The sequence below is a fragment of the Mizuhopecten yessoensis genome, unplaced genomic scaffold (assembly GCF_002113885.1).
Source record: "Mizuhopecten yessoensis strain PY_sf001 unplaced genomic scaffold, ASM211388v2 scaffold10973, whole genome shotgun sequence".
NCBI classification, from domain to species: Eukaryota; Metazoa; Mollusca; class Bivalvia; order Pectinida; family Pectinidae; genus Mizuhopecten; species Mizuhopecten yessoensis.
Genome location: NW_018408814.1, coordinates 12,042 through 33,864, shown reverse-complemented (window position 1 = coordinate 33,864; position 21,823 = coordinate 12,042). Strand labels below are relative to the sequence as shown.

The 21,823-nt window shown below is 39.1% G+C and overlaps 1 protein-coding gene across 1 annotated transcript in view; it reads left to right on the top strand.

Annotated features, from left to right (window-relative positions):
- The window catches only part of LOC110464209 (flocculation protein FLO11-like), a gene marked incomplete at its 3' end in the record, with an annotated part of 49,481 nt that extends 30,175 nt beyond the window's left edge, over window positions 1-19,306 (top strand). The window contains exons 2-4 of the mRNA XM_021519307.1: window positions 13,950-14,112; window positions 16,166-16,323; window positions 18,716-19,306. Coding sequence (XP_021374982.1) covers window positions 13,950-14,112; window positions 16,166-16,323; window positions 18,716-19,306 — 912 coding nt within the window. The remainder of the gene's footprint in view (window positions 1-13,949; window positions 14,113-16,165; window positions 16,324-18,715) is intronic.
- Between the last annotated feature and the right edge of the window lie 2,517 nt (window positions 19,307-21,823).

Genomic DNA, 21,823 nt, shown 5'->3' with positions numbered 1-21,823 from the left:
TATACCGGGAAATAGTCCATCAGCTATGTAATGCATATCGACCGTATATACCGGGAAATAATCCATCAGCTGTGTACTGTATACCGGGAAATAGTCCATCAGCTATGTACTGTATATTTACCGTATATACCGGGAAAAATCCATCAGCTGTGTACTGTATATTTACTGTATATACCGGGAAATAGTCCATCAGCTATATCCTGTATATTTACCGTATATACCGGGAAATAGTCCATCAGCTATGTAATGCATATCGACCGCATATACCGGGAAATAATCCATCAGCTGTGTACTGTATACCGGGAAATAGTCCATCAGCTATGTACTGTATATTTACCGTATATACCGGGAAATAGTCCATCAGCTATGTAATGCATATCGACCGTATATACCGGGAAATAATCTATCAGCTGTGTACTGTATACCGGGAAATAGTCCATCAGCTATGTACTGTATATTTACCGTATATACTGGGAAAAATTAAGTCAGTTTTATACTTCAGAGCTTGCTGAATATACTTAAAAAATTGAATTAGAATTAATGAAGTTTTTTGTTTACTGGTTCAGCAATAACAATTCTAAAAGGGTTGATTACGAAATCGTATAGCATACACGACAATGAGGCTGATCTTCCTATAGTGACTGTAAGTGTCTTTGTTCTAGGACAATGACTGTAATTAAGCGTCTGTGATATAGGACAACTCCTTTCGGCGATCTGCACCGCTGGTTGCATGTTGACCGTCATTGAGTTGAATTGCAAACAATCATTTATTTATTGTCTCGGGCCACTTGTGCTGCCAATTAGTTTTTGATTGATTTTATTAAGGAAGGTATTGGTATCGATCATTGAAAATAACAAGTTACAGTTTTATATAAATCAGCTGGACATGCATAGATAAACACAACTCGTCTGGTTTGGTTGTAAAGGGTTTGGCGTCCGGGCACAGTGAAACAACTCGTACGAAGTAGTATAACGGTGATCATTTAACTAGTATAGATGAATTATGTGTTCACTTAGTATAGGCAATTCTATCAAGAATAATATTTCCTTTAAATATTTATGTACATCTCCTTCGGAGAGCACTTGCACCTTATAATTAATTTCCAAATGAACCCGGGACTAATAATTAAGTACGGTATATATCGAACGACACCGTCTACCATTCTCAATCCAATATGAATCCCACGAGGACAGTAAGTACGTTATATTGGATACAGTTTACGGTTGGAAGATAAAGGTACGGTGAAAGCCGAGGTGACACAACAGCACGCTCCGAACAGAACGTGCCAATGGATTTCGTTGTTCTGATGATTGTGATTAATGCCGTTATACGGGGTAAGTTTACCTGAACAGGTACAGCATATCGTTACTAATATTTGAAATACCAGGCGCCCTAACGGCCTGTTTACAGCTGAGGTAAGATAATGACGTGCCCCCATGTGTGTTGTGTATGCATGCTTGCGTGTAGGTGTGCCGGACACAGGGTATGATGCCTGAACGGTCACCTGGACCTTAACGGTCATCTGAGTTGTAATAACATTGTTATTTATTTTGTTGTTGTGGGGATGAGACCAAAACCAATAGTTGAGATAGTACAAGTATGCCTTTTTGACAATGGTTTCCATACAAAATATTGTGGTGTAGTGACTTAGATATATAGACCTTGCAATTTTGGGAATTAAACTAACATGATAAAACAATATTATGTATCATATTATAGTATAGTTTCCCCCCTCCCATGGTTATAAATTGCAATGGGATCTTTCCATCCATGCAAACGATTAGGTTCAAACATATTTTGTCTGTAAAAGAAGATTGCAGGTCTACCAATATTGGGTCTTACATGTATCTCTAAGGCCCTTAGAGGCAAATCAGGGTCTTAATCACATTGAAGCATCGATAGCATCACAAACCACTAGTTCTAGGTTTCTCTGAAAATAAGCAAAACACATAATGTATACCACAAAATGTTATATCCCTATATAAACTATAGTATGTTACCCCTCTCCAAGCGGGGAACTGGTGACTCAGCGGTACTGAAATTTCCATTTTGTTTTTTAAAACAGCTTCAGCGTTTCTAACCAATAAGAGCATTTGATTCCAGCATGTCTGGGTCTGAAGAAGTAATTTGTTAAAGTAAAAAACAAAAATCCCCTAAAAAAAGTAAACAATATCGCGTATAGACGTGCGACGACAGACAAAAGGGAATCGCAAGTCATACAGTACTGCCGTGACGCATAGCCAACATTATGTTATATTATTTCCGGGTGAAGTTGATTGGTATGGTCATAATATATTCTTGAAAAAAAGAAATCTGGCCTCAGATTTGCGTCATCACATGGAGGTAAACAGACCAACCTACGCTGACTCAAGCACACCTACACAACACACGTGGTGGCACGTTATTCCTCCAGCACCCCTACACAACACACATGGTGGCACGCTGCCTTCAGCACACCTACACAACACACGTGCTGGCACGCTGCCGGCAGCACACGTACACGACACACATGGTGGCACGTTATTCCTCAAGCACACCTACACAACACACGTGGTAGCACGCTGCCTCCAGCACACCTACACAACCCACATGGTGGCACGCTGCCTGCAGCACACATACACAACACCCGTGGTGGCACGTTATTCCTCCAGCACTCCTACACAACACACGTGGTGTCACGTTATTCTTCCGGCACACCTACACATCACACGTGGTGGCACGCTGCCTCCAGCACACCTACACAACACACATGGTGGCACGCTGCCTTCAGCACACCTACACAACACACGTGCTGGCACGCTGCCGGCAGCACACGTACACGACACACATGGTGGCACGTTATTCCTCAAGCACACCTACACAACACACGTGGTAGCACGCTGCCTCCAGCACACCTACATAACACACGTGGTGGCACGTTATTCCTCCATCACACCTACACAACACACGTGGTGGCCCGCTGCCTCCAGCACACCTACACAACACCCATGGTGGCACGCTGCCTGCAGCACACCTACACAACACGCGTGGTGGCACGCTGCCTCCAGCACCCCTACACAACACACATGGTGGCACGCTGCCTTCAGCACACCTACACAACACACGTGCTGGCACGCTACCTGCAGCACACATACACAACACACGGGGTGGCACGTTATTCCTCCAGCACACCTACACAACACACGTGGTGGCAAGCTGCCTGCAGCACACCTACACAACACACGTGGTGGCACGCTGCCTGCAGCACACCTACACAACACGCGTGGTGGCACGTTGCCTCCAGCACACCTACACAACCCACGTGGTGGCACGCTGCCTCCAGCGCACCTACACAACACACGTGGTGGTAAGCTGCCTGCAGCACACCTACACAACACGCGTGGTGGCACGTTGCCTCCAGCACACCTACACAACCCACGTGGTGGCACGCTGCCTCCAGCGCACCTACACAACACACGTGGTGGAACGTTATTCCTCCAGCACACCTACACAACACAAGTGGTCGCACGCTGCCTCAAGCACACCTACACAACACACGTGGTAGCACGTTATTCCTCAAGCACCTACACAACACACGGGGTGGCACGCTGCCTCCAGCACACCCACACAACACACGTGGTCGCACGCTGCCTCCAGCACACCTACACAGCACACGTGGTGTCACGCTGCCTCCAGCACACCTACACCACACACGTGGTGGCACGCTGCCTCCAGCACACCTACACAACACACGTGGTGGCACGTTATTCCTCAAGCACCTACACAACACACGTGGTGGCACGCTGCCTCCAGCACACCTACACAACACACGTGGTGGCACGCTGCCTCCAGCACACCTACACAACACACGTGGTGGCACGCTGCCTCCAGCACACCTACACAACACACGTGGTGGCACGCTGCCTCCAGCACACCTACACAACACACGTGGTGGCACGCTGCATCCAGCACACCTACACAACACATGTGGTCGCACGCTGCCTAAAGCATACATACACAACACACGTGTTGGCACGCTGCCTAAAGCACACATGCACAACACACGTGGTGGCACGCTGCCTCCAGCACACATACACAACACACTTGGTGGCACGCTGCCTAAAGCACACATACACAACACACCTGTTGGCACGCTGCCTAAAGCACACCTACACAACACACTTGGTGGCACGCTGCCTCCAGCACACCTACACAACACACGTCATTCATCCAACACACCTACACAACACACGTGGTGGCACGCTGCCTCCAGCACACAAACACACCACACGTGGTTGCACGCTGCCTCCAGCACACCCACACAACACACGTGGTTGCACGTCATTCCTCCAGCACACATACACAACACACGTGGTGGCACGCTGCCTCCAGCACACCTACATAACACACGTGGTCGCACGTCATTCCTCCAGCACACATTCACAACACACGTGGTGGCACGTTATTCACATTCACATTGCTAAATATTGAAATGACGGACCGGGATCGGGCGCGGATTAAGGAGGGGGTAAATAAGACATTTTTCTAAATAATTCAATGTTCTAGAGACTGGGGCCAGTCTATAATTTTGGAAATTTTCCAATATTATTGTTGACACTATCAAATCATTTGAAACAATTGTTGTTCTTCAATGACTTTTTATTCAGCCTGTGGTTGATTTTTACTCCATAAAACAATAAAGTATGACAATAAATCATACGCTTTCTGATAAAGTTAATAGGAATAAACTAATAGATCACAGGGTCGTTTAAGGACATGCCTCAATGTATCTTCTGTATGCGTCTAATACGTTGAATGCGGTTTGGCGCGGATCTGATACCGACTTTATATTCTATTTCATTAAAATACTATGCCGAAGCCACCAAGCGTAGAATTTAGCCCCGTCATATTCAAAAGTTGAATAATGTATTCCCATTTTCCTAAATGCTGACTGTTAAGCAGGGAGGAACATGTACCATCTTAAGGGGCTTTGGTACATCCCGGCCTGTGGATTTCGCTGAAATAAGTTTATTTAAGGAATGACCAGGATTTTGTTTTGGTGTATACGGTATATACCGTATATACCAAAACAAAATCTTGGGCATTCTTTATAATTTGATTTAAAAAAAGTAGACAAACACATTGTAATTGCACAGTGAAGAATTATTTATTTTTTACATTAACAATATAATTGCGCTAAAAAAAAAGCTGCGTTGTAATTTTTCATTCTGAAGCGTAAAAAGTAGTTCCGTCATCAGTTGTTTTTCTTTTTAGGTATATACGATATATACCAAAAAAAATATTATGAGGGAGATAGGCAAAATTAAATTATTAAATCATAATTACTCATAGATCATGGCGTCTGACCAACAATTCAAGCAGATCTATGTTTGTGTCATTCTCATACCAATTCATTTAAATTAAAATGGCATGCCACGAATGTGTCGGACAATGAAAACTTAGTGCGTTAGTTACAAGGCAAACAGTGTCTAACTGTCGACGGCTGCTACACGAACTACGTGAGGGAAACAACGAGCTACACGTGTTCCTCTAGGTAGGGATTGGAAGGAAGCCCACGTACAACCAAGCCGAGGTTTTATGTTATGAATAAATCCTTAAAAGCATATACATGTCAGGTATGCCTGTCTTTGGAATGCGAAGGAAATCAGAAAATCACCTTGTTATGTAAATGGACATACATTGGATAGAATTTCCGGTGTGTTTCCGTATGTATGCATTCGCTACTGTACTGGATAGTTGGAATTTGAGATGGGGCCCTCTGGGGGGGGGGGGGGCCATTCAATTGGTATGTTCTATTTCATTCTTGATTTTTTTTTTTTTACATGCAAAAATATCAAATAACGGTACGTGATGATTATACTCGAGAAAGAGGAATGACCAATATACGGATCACATGCATACGTAATAAATACTTTTTAATCTTTGTTGTGTCATGTGAACATTTATTTTTTAATATGCTGCAGACGAAGATTGCATAACCATGTTATAATGTAGTGTGTACAATGGCTAGTTCACGGGTTCAGAATAAATCAGACTTCTGTTTCCGACAATAGGATTACACTTGTATTATGTAAACATTCTTATTCATACAATCCCAGAGACTGGGGACGCGTCAATTTTAATAGCGGGATTGTTCCGGCACAAAAGCTATAGATTAATAAATAAAGAAATGAAAATGTATATCATTTGGTGATGAAGTTAACAACAATTTTGTCTCATGCGGCAGTTTCTGTTACAAAGGTAAATGTTCCGGATAATTGCGAAAGTGTTATATATCTATAACAAGAGCCCCTCGGCCCGAACAGTCACCCGAGGTGACGTATAATTGTTATTTGCAATATTGATGTGAGATTTGGTGTTTTACCTTAACTTTGACTGATAAATAATTCATCACGGTGAATACTTTATATATTGTTTGAATCCAAGGAGCTTTCATTCCTCACAGCTTTACACGTTGACACAACTTTAGGAATACTCTAGCATCCTTTCATACATATGTACCTTTTCATTGGCTAGTTTTAATGTCCTATTAACAACTAGCGATCATTTATCTGCACGTGTATAAGGTATGCCCTTTTTTACCCAAAGGCGTGCTATCGTTGTGACACATCGGGTTTTTGCCATTTGGAATTGGTTTGTATGGTGGCATATTTCTGCCATCCACTTGCGACTTACGAGTTACGTATGTCGACATAATTATTGAAAGATGTCGACATGATCTGAAAATACGTCGACATAATCTGAGAAGATGTCGACATAACTGTTAAATTATGTCGACATATTATCACATTTGCCGAGATAATTTTGCCGAGATAATTATCTCGTAAGTGGGTAACTCGGCTTTTTATCGTGTTAATGCTCGGGTGTGACTTCGTGACAATACTTACGACTTAAGCCAGATTCTTCCATCATTGCCACCGAACCAGCATATCTTGGGAGACTCGGCCTATCCCCTGTCAGTAAACTTGCTGGTGCCATTTCGTGACAATGGGCATCTAAGTCATATTGAAAAGAAATACAACAAGAGTCACTCCTCAACAAGAGTTGATATTGAGCGTGCATTTGGCCTCCTTAAATGTAAATTCAGGAGGCTGCAATTTCTTGACATGCACCTGCAGAATGAAATCCCTAATGTCATTGTAGCATGCTGTGTACTGCACAATTTCATTCTACAGAATGAATCTACTGATGACGAAGATGTTAGTGTAATCTGGAAAATTCTTCAGATATACAAAGCTTCTCCTTTATTTTGATGATCTTAAGCTTATCATAAAGAACTGAAAGAAATATGTGTATGATTCAAATATAATTTTATTTGTTACATAACGTGAATTGTTATCATCTTTAGAATGAAATACAAATGTATAACATTACTGAATATTTTTCAGTTATTAAAGCAATGAATATTTAAGCAAATATTGTTATGGTTCTATAACAAACATTGCCGTAGATGACAAACTTAACAAAGCCCAGTAGGGCTTTAAGTGAGTTCATCAACAATAGAAACGTGTTATAGGACCATATCAGTATTTGCTTAAATATTCATTATTTTTATTCACATTTTGATCAAGAAGTTATGCTTTTTTTAGTTATTTTTTAACTAATGCAGCTGCCAGTGATTTAAGAATAGAGTTTCTAACCTCTGCCACTCTGACAGCCTTTTGTTGTGTTTCTTTCATTTCAGATAGAATTTTATTTTGTTGGTCAGAAAATTCCCTGAACCAGTCTGGCATCTCTTCTCTCTTCCGTTTCCTTTTTTCCTTTCTGGCAGGGGAAGTTTGTGGGTTTTTTTAAAGCTGGAGCTGTACTGCTCGCTGGAACTGTACTGCTTGCAGGAGCTGTACTGCTTGCAGGAGCTGTATACGTACTGCATGCTGTAGAACTGCTATTTCCTATTATGTTATAAAAGCCATCATTTCAATTTAAATTTTCACTTAAAAGTACCTATTAAACATTACCAAAACAATTGCATTCATAGGGCTATGATTGCAAATGGATCAATGTCATTTTGATGGTTCTGTTTTTGCCTTGAATAATGCAATATAATTATATAAAAGCAAATTAAGTTAAGCTGTTCAATTAGTTACTATTTGCTGAAACTGCCGAGTGTATATTCCTATCCTATTGACTGAAGTTTTGGTAACATTAAACTTAAGGCTTTTAAGTATACATGTTCAACTTTTTAAACCAGTGTTCCATGACAGTGGTCAAATGAAATTTGATTTATAGGTAAGTGAAGATATTTGTAAATTTTGAGGATAATATGTACAGCAATAATAGAAATACGCTGTAAATCAAATTACCTTCCATTGATGACACTATTGTTCCTGACCGAACAGCAGGATCACCCACCAGCAGCTCATCCATAAGCTGGAGTAATGATTGGTTCATAATATGATATTATCAAATATTTATGTATTTGTACAAGATATTTGCATCCATGATTTTTTTTAGATACAAATATAATGCAGTTATAACAAAGCATAAATGTATAAATGTACATCCCAAAAATAACTGAAATGCTGTATTGCATGGAAATTTATATGAATATAATTTGTCTTGTGCATCCTCTACCATGGTTGATTTGAGTAACTGAAGTCATCAACATGTGGTTAAATGTTTGAGGAATGGTTATAGGAGAATAGGTCTATTATAGGCCAGAGCAGACAGTTAAAAGTGATGTTTCAAGGATAACATATATAACAGACAGTTCAAAAATATGTCACCTAGCTATAGGTACATGTACCATAATATTTGACAATATTTTCTTAAAATATCTGTTCTGAGGTAGGTCAAGGGTACCTGAATAAACTTCCATTTTTAACATGCACAATACATATTTATATATGTGTATCTATTTTAATCTCTGTAATTATTTGATTATCAGAAATGACACTACCGGTCACATATATACCTCAAAATACTCCCATTTCTTTCTCCCTCTACCAGTCTCCTTATGCCCATCAGCTATAACGTTGTATCTGCAAATGTTGAGTACACAATGGCATAACATTTGAATCATTTATAGAGATTAAAACAATAGTCTTTCAAAATTATAATTGTATGCAATATTCAAACTTATTCTATGATGCATGTCTATCTGAGACCAGAAGGTCCAAATTGGACACATTCATGGAGGCAACCAGAAATGTTTGCTGTTATTGCAGCTGCATGTACACTACATACATTTTGCAATCATACATAAGTACACATTTTGTAGGCTATCACTGATCTAATACAAGTATTTTTAAACATGTGACATTTGTGTTCATAACATGAAGTATATATCAAGGATCATACTGGAGGGGGCCATGGGGCAACTGACCCTAACAAATTAAATTGACACCTCCATGTTTCAATTTTCTTTAAATATTATATAGAATGGCCCCTCTTTATTATGATAATCATATAGACTAAAAATTGCTGAAATGGCCCACTGCTCCCAAATTCCCTGTATAATATAATATCTGTGTATGTGGTTTGAACTCTTTTAACATGAAAATGATGATACATTGTAAGAGTTGTATAGTTAAAAGGTGTAAACAATCACTACTATTGCAAATTATATCATTAATAAGATATTAGACATGGGTTGACTAGTTAAAACTAGGAGGCATCGGGTTTTCTTGCTGCATCCTCCTATGCATGGTTCATTTGTACTAGTTTGTACTGCCATATATGGTACCTGTATTTGAGCGACCTCATTTTTTTGTCACATGACTCTGATGAATACAGCTTTCCGTGGCGTCGCAGGAAAGCTGATATCTTTTTCCAAACATCAGCTTTCCTGATCAATGGGGACTTAAATTGATCTTCATGGTCCCTGTAAGTCTCTATGAGAAGAAGAACTGCCTCATGTGACCATGATGTTTGTTCTGAAGGATGAAATAGACATGTCTTGGTATTTCATTTTACTGCTCATTTGTATAAACTTCATTGTTACTGCTACTTAGAGTACTGCGGTCACATTATGTCCCAAAAAGTGGTGACCACATGCTCAAGGCCTTTAAAACCTATTCTGTAAATTAAAATAGTGGATCAGGTAACAAGTTCAGCAAACCTATCAATATAGTATCATTTACCCCTACATATGCTACTAAATAAAGACTACGTACTATAAATCAAATTATGACATTGTAAGTTCATCATGAAATAAATTTGATATTTACTTACATTTAAAATATATAGATGAAATGAGATCCGATTATGAGAATAGAACAAATTTGATATATATTTTTACCTTTATATATCTTAGTCATGGTATAATTTACTACACACCTCTATTAGCATTTTCACATGTTTCATTGGTTACCACTGGTAACTCTGGTAGGCTTGCATGCACAGCTGACTCACTTGACACAGGTTCAGGTGATGAAACACCTACACGATACATGTAAAATTACAAACGTACCCATTTTACAAAAAAATATACATTATTAACTTATTTATAATAAATTTATTCATGTACAGGTATATCCATGAATAAGGACTGGTTTCATACAATTGTATTACAGATTTCAGTCATGTACTTTTGATTATGAGCAATTGAAAGTGAAATTATTCCAGAATGAATTAATCTTCTTTTACAGAACAAAAAATATGCATTACAACCTTTTGTGACACATGTTTCAGAAAAAATTCCTTCTAGATCCTGATTTATAGAGTGACCTGAATTAAATATATTATCATGATATGTCGGTTAAAATTAGACCCAAGTCACCTGAGGCCTGAGGGTACGGAATTTGGGGCAAGTTATTTAGTTCATGATACTGACATGAAATAGTTTCAATTAATAGGATGTACCTTACTACCAGCAATGCACAAACATTTACTCAAATTTTAGTAGAACAGGAAACACATATAATTTCATTTGGCCTTAAATAAATCAAAGATGATAAATTTATCATTATAGTTACCAAGATGTACCTTCAGATATGATACTAATAAAATCACAACATCCTGAAATACAGGTAAACAAAGTTGCAACATGCATGTAACTGTTGTATACCTTTTTACATTAACATAAATCTGAGTCATGGTATAATTTAATACACAATGAACATCAAGGTTGATTCACTTTGAATCATATCAACACATTTCCTGTATCTATAAGTATAAATAATCTTGAATTTAAATGTATGCAAGTAATAGTGAGCCTTTGAGATATTCATTTACTGATGAAAATTGTAGACTTTTTGACGAGTTTTCCAGGACTCGAACCTGGTGCCCATGTTGAGAACAAAGGCAGTACCAAAAACTCTTAAAGCTATAAGTTCATGCAAATATCAACAGAAATGAATATATCAAAGTTTTAAAATGAAGTTTCAAATAAACCAATCTCAAAAATAGTATCATATCGAACAAAACTGCATAATAAACAAATTCTTGATTTCATCTGTACCTGTTTCACATCGAAAGGCCTCTTTGTAGTTTTTTACCAAGTTTTTTATGATTGTTTCATCTGTTCAATATGAATCAATACAAAATGATCAAAAAAAGGAATTTCAGAGCGTAAATCACTGTTTATTGCACTTATAATTTTGTTTATGAAAATAATTGAGAGGTACATTAAGAATTAAATAGAGAACTCATTATGATGTCACTAAAGTAACCACATTATTGACAGTAAAGTCATGATTTTTTAGGCTTGACACCAACTTTGGCCTCGCTCCCTACAGTTAGTTCCTTTACATCTAATTGAAACTATATAGGGTCAGGATTTGACTAGGCCTATATAACAAATAAATACATTGTAATTTCAAAGTCAAATACACATTCCTTTTCTGAATTTGGGAGTCAAAACATGTGACAAATAGTTCTGTCCTTGAAGACATAAGTATTCAAGTTTGCATGAAGTTATTTTGGTATTTTCATAGGTTTCAGTAAGACTGTATCTAATGTCTATTCTATAAATTGTATATATTTATGTACTTGACTGAATAAATATTTTAAATGGTGATTTTATATTACGAAATATAATTGGAGTTTCCATGACCCTTTTCCACAATGCATGCATGGTATGTTTGTGGATCAACCCTACACACAACGTTGCTTCCATCTGGCAAGTTTATCTGTAGCTGTTTCCAGTACGAGTTGGTGCTAGATGTATAGAAATACAGAATTTATATCAAATTGAACATGTAGATCTACATAGCCTCATAGGATAGATCTCATCAAAACAATTTATTTTTACAGGTTAACAGTTACATAATTGTTTAACCCTTTTCAGTGAATACTTATAAACCAGAATTACTGTAGACCGATTTAGGAGGCTTGTTAATAATAACCATGTTGACATTTGAAAGCAATAAATAGTAGCATTTCATGTAACCGGTCATTTATCTAAGAAAATACAAGCATTTTGGGGAATAAACAATTTCTTGAATATTTATCCTAGAATAAATACTATTTTAAATTGTTACGGTAGTCAAATAATTCATGAAATGTAGGGATATTGCCCGAAAACTGGAAAATGCGTCCTGCATAAACTGGGTTTCACTTACCACTCCGCCATCTTGGTTTTCTGGTGAGTTACCGCCTAAATGCGTTCGCGGGTGGTCTGGAGCGTTCACGACCGTTTGCTGCAAACAGTGTACTTTTTGAACAAACTGTCAAAACGCTCGCGAACGTTCTCGCTACCGAACGCACCTCAGGGTCAGTCGGGGTACGTCATTAACAATCGCCATCCGGGCTTCATATGCTAATGAGAAAACTGCGAACGATATATCGTGGTTATACTGTCGCAAAGTATTTTGATCGACCAACCAGATGTCGTATTACCTCTCAATTGAAGTGTTCTCTTTTCCCGTAGAATAAGAAAGAATGCTGGGTTTGTTTGTTTGTTTAATAGGGTTTGGCGTCTTATTAACAGCTGAGGTCATTCGGCGTGGTATATCTTTGAGGCAGCACTATCCAAAGGATGCACACACCCCACATACCATAAGGTAGAGCCGTGATATGTTGATCCATTATGAAGACCTACTGCTCCCATCATAACACTAGGGATACAATGTATCTATGTTTATTATCTCACCTCCTTACTCTTTATGGCGGCGTCTTCCTAGGTTTGGTTTGGTTTAAGTAGATTTAACGTCCCATTACAATGTAATAGCTCATTTAAGCTAATGCCTCGCTGTGTTGAATGCGTGATTACATATACTGGAGTAGATATGTTCCTGTATTTGCCTTCCTGTGACAGCGCGGATTTAGTTCAAACTTCAGAGTGCTACTGTATTGACAAAATCATGCCGAAGGCACCCGGCAGAGTATCCCGTTCGGTCCTATTATAATGACAACGTGTAAATCACGTGACTTGTATTGAATGACCCCCCCCCNAAACCAAAGTCTCTATAAAACCATAATCATAAGCCAAAAGCGGTAAACACGACGGTAAAATATGAACAAAAAAATAATATTGATAGTAATAATAATAATTCGAGGTTCCTAAATACCGCTTTATCTCAACCTAGTTCGTAGGTCGTCTCAAAACGGTTCATAAACTATTTTCCGTGGTTATAGGGGCTTTGCAACCAGCCAATGTCGTTCTCAAATCGCTTGGGAGCATACAGTCGGTGCTGCCATTTCGGCGCTCACAGCTAGCATTTTACAATTGTAGCACTGCCCACAACTGAGTAGACTGGAACAAGCGGAGTAAAGTATCTTGCTCAAAGATACAACACAGTGCCGTGCCGTGACTCGAACCCCTAACCCTTCGGCCACGAGCCCGGCGTCCTACCACTAGACTACCATGCATCCTTAGGGTTAGGGTTAATCAAGATCAAATCCTAGTAGTATCACGTCTTCACATGGATAACGCGAGTAGTGGCAACAAACCCACAATGCAAACTAATGACCATTATTAAAAACGCCGACCACCATATCACAAAGGAGACCTAACCCTGAGTGTTGATGATGGCGAACACTAACTTTGGTTTGTTTTACATTTCAGAGCGACTGGTTCTGGCATCTGACTACTTTATAAATAACAACGACGAAACCTGGGCAGAAACCCAACTCTACTGTGAGCAGAACAACGGCAAGATCCTCATTCTCGACAGTGCGGAGAAATGGGAAAGCTTCAAACTTGACCCAGTGTATACGGTTAGCCAGGGGTAATTATTTTTTTTCCAGTTTCAAAATATTTTGTTAACAATTCATATATAATTCATACAAGTATTTATGCATACAATACAGCATTGTTAAAAGAATCAGACAACAGGCTCAACCTATATCAGTCTTCTTTTACATATGTTTCCAGTTAGGCCTGACCAAAACAAAGTTTCCCTTTTAAGTCCTGAAAAAAGGTAGTAATTCATTTATTTCTAATATTACATTTCTTTACAGAAAACAAAAAATGAAAAAAATGAAAATTATATTCAATTTTAATTTAAGAATATTTTTTGAAAAACAAATAAAATTTAAGACACAATAAAAAGAGTGGAAAAATTACTTGATATTTTAGATAAATTTGAAGTGCGGTTAGTCGACGATAAAGCGGAAACACAACATTAAATGGATTTACTCACTTTGTTTTATTTGTTTGGGGTTTAACGTCCTCGAAACAGCGAGGAAAATATGGGGAGGGGTCCCCGAATCAGGCTGGAAAATATGGGGAGGGGTCCCCGAAACAGCCAGAAAAATATGGGGACGTGTCCCCGAAACAGCCAGGAAAATATGGGGACGGGTCCCCGGAACAGCCAGGAAAATATGAGGAGGGGTCCCCGAAACAGCCAGGAAAATAAGGGGACGGGTCCCCGAAACAGCCAGGAAAATAGGGGGACGGGTCCCCGAAACAGCCAGGAAAATAGGGGGACGGGTCCCCGAAACAGCCAGGAAAATATGGTGACAGGTCCCCGAAACAGCCAGGAAAGAATGGGGACGGGTCCCCGAAACAGCCAGGAAAATATGGGGACGGGTCCCCGAAACAGAAAGTAGATACACTGTAGTTAAGAAAGAATACGGGAAAGATCCCAAGTCGTTCAATGGGTGCAGCTGCAGGGGCCAAACAATAGTCGCCGCTTACATGCGATTAGAAACAGTAGATCTATTCTTTGTGTCTTCAATGTCCCTTAAATAGAAGACGAGGGAGAAACCACCCCTGATTCTGCAGGGCCCGTCATTAGTCGCCTCTTACGATCATGCGGTGGAACACAGCAGACCTGTTCTTCCTTGAACCTGTACGGGTCGTAATCAGCTATAGAAACTTTATAAATTGTAAAGTAGCAAAACATAAAACCACCAATTATGACGTGACAATTTCAGGAAACCGTATGATGTCTTGTAGTGGAGTAATTTGGAAAAAAAGTCATACTGCTTTCTTGTTGAAATTTTCACAAAATCGGCAAAGTTCAGGTAATTTTATGAAATAATTAATCAAAACATATTCCCATTTTCATCTATGCTGACACAGGGTTATCAAGTTGTTGATATTACTCCAAAAGTTATAGGACAGTGTTTGGTTTAGCCTGGTTATATTTAACATTCTATTTTATCTGCTCTTGTGGACAGGTATTGATTGTTACGTCATTAGTTTGAGTGAGAAAATTACGTCGTTTCCTCAAACAATTATGACGTTACTCTCACAAACAAATGACGTAACAATCAATACCTGCTCACAAGAGCAGATAACTCCACAATACGAAAAGACGGAATATTAAACCAAACCAAACCACACCACACCACTTAGATACTATGCCGGGGCACCAGGACATCATTCCGCCTGATCACATTATACTGAACACAGCTGAATCAGTTGTTGCAATTACCCTACATACTGAACGTCAACCAGGGAATTATAACAACCATTTTAAATAGGTCCACATAGCCTACCTCACCTGTGCTAACACTCAACAGTAAAACCAGGTGTTGAGATTTACCGAGCAAGGCACTAGGGAACGAAAAGGTTTTCAGACAGTAGAACGAAAATATAAAGATTTCGAATTTTGCTATAGGGGTAGCAGATGCGTTGTGTTCTCTTTAATATAACCCATGATTCTTCAGGGGGCACATAAGTCGCATTCTACGACATTTAGTTAGAACAGCAGGCTTATTATCCCCCAAACCTCTTTTAGGGGAGGTGTTAATGGTCCGTTAAGAGTCTAATAATAGAAATACCATTCGCTGCCTCAATTGTTATACTTATTTGTAATATTCTCTTTATTACAGAAACGGTAACAAGTATTGGGTTGGCCATGCGTGTGGAGGGTGTACCAATGAGATGTGGTGTACAGGCTGTCCAGACAATGACTGTGTGGAACTGAAAGGGGGCGAGCTTAAACGACATCCCGACTGCACGCATGTGCACAAAGCTATTTGTGAAAAAGGTAAGTTATAATGTTTTGTCTATTATGTGTGTTCCTTACCTTTTTGTAGAATAACGACTTTAAAGAGCTCCCACAAATAAATAGGGTTTGACGTACTATTAACAGCTAAAGAATCTTCCTCCATGTGTGTGCTTGAGCTGATGTGTTTGTTTGTCTCCTCGCTATAGTGAGTAAAGTGCTGTAGCCGATGTGTGTGTTTGACTCTTCGCTAAAGAGAAGTAAAGTAAAGTGATGTAGCCAAATGCTATTTACTGGCCTGTTTGTTGGTATGGGGTTTAATGCTAAATTCATAAGAAGACGACTGTCAAAGAAGAACTCACACAATTAGTATTAGTCAAGTGAAAGAACGAAAATCCCAAATACATTTCAAATGATGCTACCTCCGGTTCTTCAGGGGGTTCACACTAGCCGACACTTTATCTTTCTTTGTGTTTCCTAAGCCCCCATTTTCACACGGCCTCATATGTTACGAAAATGTTAAACAGCAAATAAAAGGCAAAATAGGTATCTGTTGGTTTGTTGTGTGTCCTATCAACAGCTTAGGTCATTTAAGTAGGTGCATGCATGTGTGTTGTGTTTCCGAGCATGTGTGTGTGTGTATGCGAGCATGTGTGTTGTGTATGCGAGAATGTGTGTTGTGTATGCGAGCATGTGTGTGTGTGTGTATGCGAGCATGTGTGTTGTGTATGCGAGCATGTGTGTTGTGTATGCGAGCATGTGTGTGTGTGTGTATGCGAGCATATGTGTTGTGTATGCGAGAATGTGTGTTGTGTATGTTGTGTATGCGTGTTGTGTATGCGAGCATGCGTGTTGTGTATGCGAGCATGTGTGTTGTGTTTGCGAGCATGTGTGTTGTGTATGCGAGCAGGTGTGTTGTGTATGCGAGAATGTGTGTTGTGTATGTTGTGTATGCGTGTTGCGTATGCGAGCATTTGTGTGTGTCACGCAGTTGTATGTCATACCTGTACCCTCAAAGAATATTTTTTACCTACAGGCCGATACAATTAATATTCAGACTCTTGTGAACATAAAAGTTAGTCAAGGTGATGCATTTGCATTCACTTGATAAGCCTTTTATTACATAAGCTACTACGTCACAAAATAAAAATCAACTAAATCCTCTTACTTATTTAAAGGAAAACCAGTTAATACAATTTAGAGGCCATTTATTTCCACACCGTTGTTCTAGAACTCCACTTTAAAAGTAGCATTCACCTTATGTGTCATTGTTACTGATATTTTAATGTTAACGTATTTGGCCCTGCTGCCTTGAAAGTGAGTCAAGGTCCTTCATCACGCACCCCGCTGACCAAATATCACAACACTATGCCCTCTGTTCAATACGAAGAGGCTGCCTGCAGAGTTTAACAATGTAATCTTGACAGTGGGTCAAGGTCATTCATTGAGACAAAGTTGGCAAATGTCATCAAAGTATGCTATCGGTCAAATATGATTCCTTTAGTCTGTTATTTATTGAGAAGACGTTTAATGATTTTGACATATATTACAATTTAAATTGTAAGTAGGTCAAGCTCTTTCATTTAAACAACATTAAAAGTCCTTCATCCCTGCATAGTACTGGTCCTATTTAACCAACGTAAGTCACTTTGTTATTCATAGGGAAGTTTTTTACAAATTTAAACCTATTGACTTGAAAGTTGGTCAAATGCTTTCATTTGAATATTTTTATAGGAATTTAAGCCAGCATGTAACTTTCAAAATAGCTCTACCCTATATATTTTGGTTAATAAATAGAAGTTGTTTTAACAATTTCAACACGTTTGCCAACACATGTGACAGGACCAAATACTGCGATGGGTGCATTCGGCATAGCAGTTGAATGAGAAACACATACATTGCACACACGGAGGCCTCCTCTGTTGTTGGTAGGTCGCTTGTTTGTGTAGGATTTAATGTCCGTTCAACAGCTTAGGGCATTTAATGACGTGCCTCCACTTGTGTTTTGTATCGCTTTTCCTATATGCAGCAACCTCCTCTCAACTTTAAATTAGATATAACTGTAGCACATTTAGTCTTGTGCACTTCCGTTGATCAGATAGCTCAACCGGTTACAGCGATAGTATACAAATTTGAAGTCCTGGGTTTGAATCCCGGTCTAGCCCAGCTGCAAATTTTACACTCAGAACATTCTTGCTTATATTGTTGTTTATTTCCTCTTTTTTATTTAAAAAGAAATCCTCGCAAGGTATGCTTTTCCTTTCAGAAATGATGTATCAATGTTATATCCATGTCGGGAAGATATTATGAATTATACAATTCAATGAAAACAAGAGGAGTAAGCCAATTTGTAAACGTAAAAGAGGTACATATAGCATAGGATGTCAAATATATTAAAGTAATTTGTAATGTAACCTTTGTTTAATTATTGCAGTTGCCACGACAACCACGAGTTCAACTACGACGTCCACTAGTACAACTACAACAACAACACCTGTTGTTACATCAACCACTTCGACTACGACTGCAATATCACCTGTCGTTACCACAGCGACATCAACTACGACTACGACATTACCTGTCGTTACCACAGCGACATCAACTACGACTGCTATATCACCTTTCGTTACCTGGGCAAAATCAACTACGACAAATGTTTCACCTGTCGTTACCTCAATGACATCGACTACAACTGCAGTGGCGTCTCTTGGTACGTCAACAACGTCGAATGTGGCGCAAACTACCACAAATGTCTGTTGCTGTTTTAGACCAAACAGCACAAAAGTTCTAGACGATGTGGAATTACAGGAGGCCTTACAGAAACTGAAGTCTGAGCTCCTTGTGAAGAAAAATGCCACGTCCCTCTACCGACGTCAATTCATCAGCGTGTACGAATCACGTGCCAGTAGCGTTACAATCGGAAGTGTGTCTATCGTCATTATGGTCGTGGTCGGCAGTCTGATCGTTGTCCCTGACATTGGCAAACTTGTTCGATTCTTGTGCAAAGATAAGAAGCAAGTAGTTGGTAAAATCGACTCAACAGTATATGCAAAAGAGCAAAACGAGACTATATAAACATCGAAGAGGATTCTACTGATAGATCGAGCATGAGTGGGATTGTGCGTGGTTAAGCGTCCTGGTAAACAGCTCGGTCATACCACGATGGGTACTTAGAGAGTAACCGACGAACAGGAACGAGTAGAATTACCAGAGTAGGGCTTACCAGCCCTATCTACTGTCTCCAGTTATTCCGACATGACCCGTAATCCAAATTAAGATCAGATCACGAAATCTTAAACAGTCGGTAAAATTGTCAAACTTACTAGCTAGTACATGTAACGAACAATACAAAATTCGGCACGTACACAACACAAAATAATGCGTGTGCACGAAACGCATTCTTTTGTGAAATTGTTTAATGAGTGTCCTGTTATTTGAAAGAAGTTGCATGTCCAACAAATGTGTATAACTTTGTAACTTAATATGTACGAACTTTCCTGTTTACATCAGTGTATATAAGAAGATATATTAACAATGCTACTTTCTTTTCGACCTTAGAACAACAGGTCTTGTTTCAAATTTGGCGAGTATTTGACGTGTTGTTAATATACAATAAAACCTTTCATCAGGATGTCCTGCATGACGGGGATCGAGAAAGAATACACCTTTATCACCCACTGCATGATGGAAGAGGTAACTTATGAGGGAACCCCCTGCACTTCTCACAGAGGTAACTTATGAGGGAACCCCTTGCACTTCTCACAGAGGTAACTTATGAGGGAACCCCCTGCACTTCTCACACAGGTAACTTATGAGGGAACCCCCTTCACTTCTAACAGAGGTAACTTATGAGGGAACCCCCTGCACTTCTCACAGAGGTAACTTATGTGGGAACCCCCTGCAATTCTCACAGAGGTAACTTATGAGGGAACCCCCTGCACTTCTCACAGAGGTAACTTATGAGGGAACCCCCTTCACTTCTCACAGAGGACTTATGAGGGAACCCCCTGCACTTCTCACATTATACTGAGAAGGGGGGAACCAGTTTGCGTTTGTCATAACCCTAAACGTTGAAAGCAAAACAATACCATATCGCCTCGGGCACACTTGCAAACATGCATGTATACACAACGCACATGGGACACGTCCTTAAATGACCTTATCTGTTACTAAAAATCAAACTAGATATTCTTATCAAATCCCTCACCTGCAGGGATAATAATAGTTAGGAAATTAATTATGATAGTCATGATTTTTAGTTTATTCACAATATATATATCGAATGTTTAGTTCATTATTATTATTAACGGCCCATCAATACAAATGTCATTGGGGCTAATAAAAGGTAAAGGCATGTAAATGGAACTTACATCAAACAAACAAAAAAATAAAAAATGAATTAATTTGAAAAGTAAAAATGGCTATAATTAGTTATATCGTTTTGAACTGACCAACAGTATATAGTTTCAAAAAGATATTAAAGATTTGCTATTTTATTATAAAATATGCTCGTGTTGGCTGAGGGTCAATGCATTCTAATACCACGTGTTTTACTGTAAATGGTTTGTAACATGCTATACACTAGGCTGGTCCTTGCGTTTAGATCAATAAGAGTAGGTCATGATTGGACGGGTATCTTGATAAAGAACAAAAAAAAATCGATAGCGTTAAAGTATCAATGGTAAAGTAAGTTTGTAGAACGATAACTGAAGCGTGGCCAATCATGATGTTCAGTAGATATGTAGAGCTATCGATGTCAATGATGAGAATTACACACGTAACGTCTATGTAAAATCGTGGTGGTAGTCCAGTGGTGGGACGCCGGGCTCGTAACCGAAGGTTTTGAGTTTGTGTCGCAGCACGGCACTGTGTTGTATCTTTGATCAAGATCCTTTACTCCGCTTGTTCCAGTCTACTCAGCTGTGAATGAGTACGTGGTTGGGCAGTGCTAGAGTTGTTGAATGCTAGGTATGAGCGCCGAAATGGCAGCACCAGCTGTATGCTCCCCGAGACCTGAGAAAGATATTGGCTGGTTGCAAAGGCCCTATAACCACGGATAATAAGTTGGGAACCTCTTTGAGACAATCTGCAAACTAGGTTGTGATAAAGCAGTTTATAAGAACCTCGAATTATTATTATGAATTATTATTATGAATTATTGTTTTTTCAACATCCTCGTTATTGACAGGGACACGATAAGGTGGTTTCCTGGGTAAGCAGCCGAAGTAAGGGAGTAGGGCACTACGAATTGTTACGAATATTATAACTATTAGATTCCTAACGGCCCATCAACACAAACGAGGTTATAAGGGCCAATTAAAGTAGATCAACATGGTAAAGGAAATGGCATCAAACAAACGAAAAGGCTAGAGACAAACGTAAAAAACTTGAAAAAAGTGGAAAAGTGGCTATGATTTAGTTTTGTCTATTTGAACAGACCAACAGTTTTTAGGTTGGTTACAATTGTAGAGATCTGTTATTTTTTGTTATGAAAAAATCATGTTTGCTGAAGGTCAATGCAATCTACTAACACATGTTTTAC